General features: G+C 48.3%; 1 protein-coding gene across 1 annotated transcript; it reads right to left on the reverse strand.

Annotated features, from left to right (window-relative positions):
• Positions 1-2575: 2575 nt before the first annotated feature.
• LOC109196806 (uncharacterized) lies at positions 2576-4529 on the reverse strand. Its single transcript, XM_019351229.2, has 2 exons — positions 4109-4529; positions 2576-4030 (listed from the first exon to the last, which is right to left on the reverse strand). The coding sequence occupies exon 2, from the start codon at positions 3756-3758 to the stop codon at positions 2706-2708; it is 1053 nt and encodes a 350-aa protein (XP_019206774.1). The 5' UTR covers positions 3759-4030; positions 4109-4529; the 3' UTR covers positions 2576-2705.
• Positions 4530-9527: the final 4998 nt, after the last annotated feature.

Raw genomic sequence — 9527 nt, forward strand, 5'->3', positions numbered from 1 at the left:
ATCTGGGGTTCTTTGTTACTGCCATTGCATTTTACAGGAAAAATATTTTCTCCTCTACAATACATACTCATGAAAATGGCATTTTTGCCTTCATGAAGAACAATATAAAACCATGTGCTCCTGAAATCATTGTGAGAATCAGAATACTTTATTAATCCCAAGGAAATTATGTGGTTACAGTTATAAATATCTAGAATATTACAGTGACTAAATATATATGATTGACATTTTACTCAAAACTGGAAAACTATTATTTTCACTGTAGAGGGTGTGCAAAAGGGTGTAACTATTGCACTGTTTACTGTGCATTAGATGGAGAAGTTGTACAGCTAGATAGCCACAGGCAGGAATGATTTCCTGTCATTCAGCGGTGCATGTGGGTAATCCCAGTCTCTCACTGAACGTGGTCCTGGAACCGGCCAGCACGTCAAGGAGTGAGTGGGAGGCATTGTCTTTATCTTAGACAACATCCACCTCTCCAACACTACCTTAAGGCAGAGGTTCTCAAAGTGTGGGGCCCACCCCTAGGGGGGGCGCAGAGCCCTTGCAGGGGGGGCGCGGTATGAAAAGAAAAAAAAAAAAAAGAGCGCTTGGACACTGTGGACAGGTTTTTGATGGGGCTCCCACATAAACGCAAAGCAGGAGATGAAGCATCGCCAAATATGTTTCCAAACCAACTTCATTCCAAGCCAAAGACAGGAAAATATGGTGAAGCATATCTTCCCTTTGGCTTCACCTGCACAAGTGCCAAGGTAGGTCTCCCCTGCAAAATTAGTTTCCCTGCGTCGGGAGCAGCGAACATTTTTCTTGTAAAAAAGGGGGGCCTGGCAAAAAAAGTTTGGGAACCACTGCCTTAAGGGAATCCAGCTCTATCCCCACAACATTACTGGCCTTGTGGATCAGTTTATTGAGTCTGTTGGTAACTGTGACCCTCAACCTGCTGCCCCAGCATGCAACAGCATAGGGGATAGCACTGGCCACAACAGACTCAGAAAAGCCTGAGAATTGTCCGACAGATGTTGAAGGACCTCAGTCGCCTCAGAAAATAGAGACGACTCTGGCCCTTCCTGTAGAGTGCAGTGGTGCTTTAACCCAGTCCAGTTTATTATCTATGTGTACTCCGAGGTATTTATAGTCTCCCACAATGTCCACATCGACCCCTGGATTGAAGTAGGGGTCACGGGTTTCCTGGTCCTCCTAAAGTCCACAATCAATCAGTTCTTAGGTCTTTGTCACACTGAGCTCCAGATGAGCTCCAGGAGTCAGTCACAGCTGGGTACTCTGTCTTATCACCCTTGCTGATGCAGCCAAACACTGCTCAGTCATCAGAAAACTTATGAAGATGGCAGGTCTCTGCACAGTGGCTGAAGTCTGTGGTGTAATGGGCAAAGATGAAAGCAGAGAGTACGGTCCCTTGTTGTGCCACTGTGTTGAAAATGCACATATTGTGGTCTTCCTGTAGGTAATCACAATCTAGATCACAAGAGAGGCATCCACCTGCATCGCTGTCAGGTTATTATCAGCCTAATGGTATTGAATAAACTGGAAAAGTAAAAAAACACGACCCTCACGATGCTCGCCGGCCAGTTCAGTTGGGGGTAGACACGATTGGGCTGGTAGATGATGGCGTCCTCAGCTCTGAGGTTGCGCTGGTAAGTCAACTGGGGCACGGGCCTTGAGGACATGGAGACTCACCCCATCGGGTCCTGGAGACTTGCCTGAGTGGAGTCTTCTCATTTGTCTCTGAACCTGGTCATGAGTGAAGGTGAAAGGTCGGGGAGGGATGTGAGGACTTTCACAGGGAGTCAACTCATTGGCTGTGTAGTCACTGGCCCCAGCTCCTCATGCTGTTGGATGGTCTGAATTCAGTGATTGTCTTCATGCCACTCGAAACCTCTCTCATGCTGTTCTGCTGGAGTTTCTACTTCTATACATAAGATTCACTTTTATACATATTAGCAGACAAATAACAGCCTGGGGCAGCAGGCATTCAATGTTGGAGAAAACATGTCAGAGAGGAATGTTTGGAAATTAGCAAATGAGGAATGCAGCGGTGCGGCCTCATCAGCGGGTGGCTCGCTGAGCTGCTCCGGCTCGCTGAGCTCCTCCGGCAGCAGCTCACTGGGCTCCGCAGCTGGCGGTGCGGGCTCCTCCCGCTCTCCGAGCTCCGGCTCGCTGGGCTCCGCAGCTGGCGGTGCGGGCTGCTCCCGCTCTCCGAGCTCCGGCTCGCTGGGCTCCACAGCTGGCGGTGCGGGCTCCACAGGCTCGCTGAGCTCCTCTGCTGGCAACGCCGGTCCCTCCGGCTCGTTGAGGTCCTCCAGCAGCGGTACGGGCTCCTCAGCGGGTGGCTCGCTGAGCTGCTCCGGCTCGCTGAGCTCCTCCGGCAGCAGCTCACTGGGCTCCGCAGCTGGTGGTGCGGGCTGCTCCCGCTCTCCGAGCTCCCGCTCTCCGAGCTCCGGCTCGCTGGGCTCCGCAGCTGGCAGTGCGGGCTGCTCCGGCTCGCTGAGCACCTCCGGCTGCGCTGCCGCTACTGATGGTTGATCCGGAGGTGAAGATGGTGATACGGTAGCTGCAGGTGGTGAAGATGATGGTAGAGTAGGTGATGTGGATGGTGAAGCCGAGAGCGCTGCGGTCGCTGCAGTCTGATGGAACGCTGGTGAAGAAGTAGCTGCAGAGGGCGGAGGTGATGATGGTGTGGCAGCTTCTCATGGTAGACTGGACAGCGATGCAGGAACAACAGCCGGGTGAAATGATGGCAGAGTAGGTCCGGCAGGCCTATCGACCTCCAACTGAGGATAAAGATGAGAGGCTGACTGGGCAGCAGACTGAGTTACGTGCTGGGCAGCAGACTGAGTTACGTGCTGGGCAGCTGACTGAGTTACGTGCTGGGCAGCTGACTGAGTTACGTGCTGGGCAGCTGACTGAGTTACGTGCTGGGCAGCAGACTGAGTGACTAGCTGGGCAGCAGACTGAGTTACGTGCTGGGCAGCTGACTGAGTGACTAGCTGGGCAGCAGACTGAGTTACTTGCTGGGCAGCTGACTGAGTTACGTGCTGGGCAGCTGCTACAGGCTGTGCAAGGGCTACAGGCTGTGCTACGAGGTTAGCGTTCACACAGTCCAGTGAATAAACAGATGAGGTGAGTGAAGATGAATTGTCCATATGACTCACCACAATTGGCTGAGGGAAAGTCAGGGAATCTGGCGGCGGTGAGGGGCGGCGCAAGCGTCGCTTCTTTGATGATGCCGGGGCCGGCGCGACAGGCTGAGGTTCCACCAGTCGGCCGGACAGGAGAGCAGCTGTGTGGTTTTGAGCTGCCGGTCCTTTGTCTGCTGACTCAGCAGATGCCGCGGAGGTGAGTGGAGATGTGGTGAGGTGCAGAGGGCGTGTGAACTGTTTCTCCCGCAATGGAGGGTCCAACAAGTGAGCCGCAAACGACGGTGGGGAAGCTATCTGCCTATGAAAAAACAAATAGGCAGCAAGGGCTTCCAGGGAGGTCGCCACATCCTCCTCGCCCGGACAGCCAAAACCAAAAAGCTCAAAGCAGGAACTTGCCCTCAGCATGGTTATAATCGAAATTAGTCTCTTAGTGTCCAAAAAGCTCACAGATAAGGTGGTTGATGATAGGAAGGAATCAAAAAATACGACCTGTAAGTGTCTCTGATGAGGATCTGCCCCCTGGAGAATGCTCCGACAGTAACTCCAGAGCTGGGCAAGCAACTCTTCCTGTGAGACGGTCCTTGAGTCCGCTGGGCCCATGATGGCTGGATCCTTCTGTCACAGGCTGCAATGGCAGACCGTGGAGTGGCAGTGAAAGTAGGGCCCAAACGCGAGACTCTAGTGAAGGACAGTGGATTTATTTACAGGGGGTGGAAAACGCACGACTATATACAAAATCCAGGCACTGTGGTCCCGTGGCGATTCTCCCTGAATCCCACACAGTGCAGATGTCCGTGAAAAGTGAAAAGTGGCGACTCCAAAAAACTCCTATTCCCACACCGTGACCTCAAAGCACACTCCGCTCCAGATTCCTGGTAACACAAACACATTAAGGTTAGCAGGAAATCTATTAACTCGGAGGTTATACCAAAGCCCACGGCTGTACTGACGAGTTCTGACTCAAGGATCCAGCGTCGGCCTCAGCTCAGCTACAGTCTTAAATGCCGCTCCCTCGACGAGCGTAATCTACTGCAGCTGGCAGAGGACGACGAGCGGCAGGTGTGGCTGTCTCTAGAGCAGAAACACTTCCGGGTTCGCAGTCTCCTCAGCGAACCAAAACCTCCGGAAGCTCACACGGAGAAACATGGAGAAAAAGGAGAGCAAACCAAACACCACACGGAAAATATAAACATAAACATACACTAAGCATACATGAGCCCTGGGTCCCTAGACCCAGGCCATGACAAAATGTATGTTAGTTAGCGGTTAAAATGTATCATTTTTAAAAATGTATTATATTTGAAATTTTTTTTATATGTTGGGAGGACCATTCCAAATATATAGTATCAATACCAATGTTGGCATTGGATTGATACTTTGTTTTTTCTAAGTTTAGCATGTAGCCCAATGAATTGTGTTTTTTTTTTTTTTTTATCACAATTCAGCCTATAGCACATTTAAACAACAGAAGTTGAACTTTAAAGACCTGAAAGACATTTCAGGTCTTTAAAGATCCAGTTTCAAAATACATCAAAAGCTGTTTTATTGTGTTGACTAATTACTGTGGAAAGAAAAAATCACAGTGATCTTGTGGTCATTAAAAGTTTTCAGAATTTGGCAAATTGACAAAGATTCATCTCATAAATCATGACACACTGCTCTCCCTTACATAGGCTCCCTTTACAGGTTAAAAGTATTGGTAGCGGTATTGGTATTGGTAGTACTGGCCCTGTATTTACTTGGTATCAGATCACCACCAAAATTTGCTGTATCACACAGCTCTATCTTTTGGTGCATAAATTAACCACACTAGCAAGACTATTATGCACAAACCGACTCTGGTTGTATCTCCTGTTTTTTTTTCAGTGCTCCTTAATGTCTCACAGACTCATGCATAACCTTTGACATTTTCTTTTATCTGACTTGTAATGCTGAACAGTCCACTCACAGAGAAAACTCTTCCTCACGAAGCGCCGCCAGACACCTGGTTGACTTCGCACGTGACGCGGTTGGATGTCTGCACTTTGTTTCATCCAACAGTGCGTGCTTGTGATTTCATAGCAAGCCAAACGATTTTTGACTAAGCCTCTAAGCAATGAACATTATAGAAAGTCCATACAAGCTGAGATATATGAGTCGAGGTTGAGGGCAAAGATTTCTTACAGCAAAATATTTGCATAATGATCTTGTAATTCTTTCTGTCGTCAGAAAAAAGAGTGAATCAATCTCACTTGTACATTTTAAGTCCCACTAGTTTGCCCATTTCATCCATGTCTCTCACTGGTATGAATAGCCTATCATTAACTTATAAAAGGCAAACTCTATCATTGTCTTTGTGTCACTAATAATAACAGGTCAGAGATGTAATGCTGTTCCTCAGGGCGCTCGGTTGGCATATAAAACAGTGAAAAAATTAATTAAAAGCTCATTTGTATAAAAATGTCGACCTAAGTGCTTAGGATGAAGCATGAGGTTTCAACAGGTCAGAGATATACCGGGGAGCTTCACCGTGCAGAGCTCTAAAAGTTACAACTAAAATTTTAAAATGAACCCTAAAATTTACTGGCAACCAATGAAGAGAAGCCAAAACTGGAGTAATGTGTGACCTCTTGTTTGTGCCAGTCAAAAGTAAAAAGCAATTGAAATAGAAAAAAAAACATAACAGAAGTTGAATAACACAAAATCTCACAAAATACAATGGAAGTGTTTTTGGGGAGACAATAACGTGATGGAACACGTGCGATGGATTGCACTGAGACACGCTTAAAAGCAGTGGAGGATTCTTCGGTGTTGTTAGGGAGAAAAAAGATGCAAGGGTAATGTGTGTTTAAAATGCACCATTCATATAATATCTGTTTTGTTTTTTTGTTTTTTTGCCTGTCCTGTTTGGCTCTTTTGCCATCAGAATTATTGTCTAAAGGCAAAGAAAGATGCCCAACGGATTTACTTTACCAAATGGACCATCCCAGCCTTGCCATAATGGTCTATTTGATTCACCTTTTATTGTTTGTTTTATTTTATTTTCACTTGCTAAATACGGGACAGACTTGACTGGGGGAAAGAAAGGGGAGAAAGAAAGAGGGAAAGACAAACAGCGGGGAAGAGGGACGGGGATAAAGGGCAAAAAACGAAAACCAAACAAAATAAGCAGATAAAAAATACATATATCAATCACCTGGATCACCTGTTGAGAAAGAAAAAAGAGAAAACAAGCAGAAAAAAAAGAACAATAGAATAAACAACATCACGATGATATATGGGAATGTAACAGTAAATACTAAATATTAAACATTATAGTGCAGCACGTGAGATCGACAGCGCACAGTGTGCTTTGAGGTAGGAGCCAAAAAGGGTGTAGTTTGTGTGTGTGAGCACCTGTGTGTACACCTGTGAGCATGGACGCGCTTGTATTTAAAAGGTTCCTTCATGTAATGATCTGCTAGAGGGTGTGGGGAGCCACAGCCCCGACCTCCAGGGCATGAAGCAGGTATGGAGGAGATCAAGACTCCAGACATCCAGAGGCCCTCAGAACACAAGAGACCAGGGAAGACCAACAGAGGGGCAGCTGCGCCACTATCCCAGAAAGAGCTGAGGAGAGCCCCAGATGAGGGGTCACTCAGCAGCCGCAGAGCAGAAGCCGGGGGGGTTGCAGTGACGTGCCCGTGAGCTCCGCCGGCAGCCAGCTGTGCCAGAGTGACCGAGCCCCAGGCCGAGAGGCCGAGGGCACCCCACCCCTGATGTGGCCCGAGTGAGCCCCAGGCTCCAGGCCCCGACAAGCAGCCACCAAGGAGTGAGCCGGTGCGTACCTGGACGCCCATCCCCGGACACAAAGAACCACCAATGAACCGATGTCTGAGGGCGTCTGCCACTGGCAGGGGAAGTGGTGGGGGGAGATAGGCCTCCATACCTTGGAGGGCCTGAGATGTCCCCAGAGAGGTGGCGTCTGATACCCAACCTGACATATAGACACAGACAAACAGGCACACACAGATACAAACATCCATTCCCACCCTCATGCTCTCATAAGCAATTACTCAACACTCACCCAATGTGGAGACAGACATAAAGAGACACTGTACACACAATCACACTCCCCAAGCGTACTCTAAGAACCGGGTCTAGGTACCCTTGCCCCTGGAGGGGGAAACTGCACCCAGACCCAGGTAGTGTTACCCTTTTCCCTGGGGTGGAGAGAAGCAGACTGTCCCGACTCCGCAGCAGCAGGGAGGCCCCACAATCCAGACCCCAGTCGGACGGCCAACTCCTCCTCCTAGCCCCCCCGCTCCAACAGGCAGCAGAGAACGGGGGTGTGTGAAGACTCCAAATCTCCCTCCACCCGCTCATATGTAGTGTTGATGTATATGTGTTCTAAGGTGCATTTAAAACCCAGGAGGGCATGGAGCTACCTGCCAGAGAGCAGCAGGTAAGCGCATAGCCCCTCCTGATAGCCCTCAATGTCTACGTGTATTTAAAATTGAGAGGTGGGCAACGACGCCAGGGGTGAGGTTGTACACCCTGATGGTCTTTTGGATTCCGTGTAGCGTGCCCACCCCCAAGATCCTATATGTATGTGTAATGAGAGTGTGAGTAATGTGAATGTCTAAGTTGTGGGATAAAATTGAGGCACAGGCAGCCAGAAGGGGACAGAAGGGGGGGATGCCTCCCCTGCACCCTGGTGACACACCTTTACCCCAAGGCACTGCATGTGTGGGTGATTGTGGTGGAGCGGGAAGAGGGAGGCAGCTGGAGATGGGGAGGGAAGGAAGGGAGGGGCAAGTGACCCCACCCTACGGCCAGCTCCCCCGCTGACCCCAGTAGGCACCCTCATACTCTGCAACCCACCAGGGAAAGGGGGCCCAGGCCCATCCGGACCAGGGCCCGGCTCAGCAGCGCCGCCCGGCCCCACAGAGCCTGGGACAGCCCACACGACCCCACCACAGAGAAAACTGCACCTACCCCATCGTCCACTCATCTTCCAGACTACACAAGACAATAGACGCCCAGGCTGAGATTTCCTCCACCTCTCCTATATCTCCCCCTCCTGCAGAGTGAGTTCCTGAAGAGAGGAGATCCTGCAAGATGTAACAGCCTCCACCACCAGTTGAAGATTCCCCCAGGTGGCTCGATGCACTGGCGGCACCCTGCGCCAGGGCTGAGCCATTCATATAATATCAAACAATGCTGTAGATACACGTTTGATATTAGCTGTTTACTGTTAGCTTGTCACTGCAGCTGTTCTGCCATTGTGTTTTGTGAGGGTTTTAAATTAGCTTTTTTCCTGTTATTATTTCTGTTGTGTTTTGTTCCAACTCTGTTGTGACTTTTTTATTTCCATTGTTTTATTCAAATTCAATTTTGGTTTTATTTAATTTCTTTTATTTCCATTGCATTGGGCCTCTCTGATTAACTATGTATAACTGTGAAGAACTGTATTTATTTCCAAAAGCAGCCAAAAGATTTATTCTGTCATCCTATCACTTGTGACCACAAGAGGTCACTTTTTAGCAAACTAAAAGAGTTTATCTGCACACTTGCCTCCTCGACTTTGCTCTCATTTTCTCTACTGTTCTTACCTCTGGCCCTCTCAGTTCAAACAACTCGTGTATGTAGGCTGTGAAGCCACAGTACCAAAAATTATCAAGCCAAACCCACGTCGCTACTTTCTGTTTCTACAAGAAAAATATTTAAGCAGAGGCTCAAAGTTGAATGTGGAGGAGAGGTTTGGGCACTGGAAAAAAAGGGAACATTTCTCTATCAGTACTCAAGTGTTAAAATGACCTGAAGGCGAAATCAACTTGGAATTGCTTTGGAGAGAGATGTATAAGTGGGAGACATGCAGAAAAAAATAAAACAAGTTGTTATTTATCATCTTCTCAAGGATGTGCGTGGGCTTGCGTTGAACATACCACGCATTGCATTTGAATAGTATTTACTGAGGAGGCCTTTGTCGATATTGCCGTCATTATGGGAGCAAGGTCAAAACCAAGAGCTTACGAGTCAACTTGGAAACAGCAGTCTGTTAGAGCCGCCAAGCAAAGAGATGCAGGAGGCTGCTCAATAAAACTCATCTGCAATAGCAGATCATGGAGACATTTCTCCTGGAAATGAATCAACAGATTCAGAGGAATTCGCAGAAACCGTGAAAAGGAAAGAATCAAATGCTCTTTCCAGTGTTGGTAAAAGCTCTTTCACTTTTCTGGTCAGTAATTTTCACAACATAAAATGCTTGCACTGTAGGGTGCCCGCTGATGTTCTGACAGATGCGACTGCCTGCATTGCTAATAGCCTGCCTCAGTTAAAATTTGCTAAAAAGGCCTTGTGCTGTGTAATTATTCTTTACTGTAATTATGGTCAGTCACAGCAGTCATA

This window comes from Oreochromis niloticus, linkage group LG23, assembly GCF_001858045.2.
Source record: "Oreochromis niloticus isolate F11D_XX linkage group LG23, O_niloticus_UMD_NMBU, whole genome shotgun sequence".
NCBI lineage: Eukaryota > Metazoa > Chordata > Actinopteri > Cichliformes > Cichlidae > Oreochromis > Oreochromis niloticus.

Coding starts and splice junctions, on each gene's coding strand:
- LOC109196806 (XM_019351229.2), bottom strand. CDS start 3,758: ATGGGCCCAGCGGACTCAAGGACCGTCTCACAGGAAGAGTTGCTTGCC.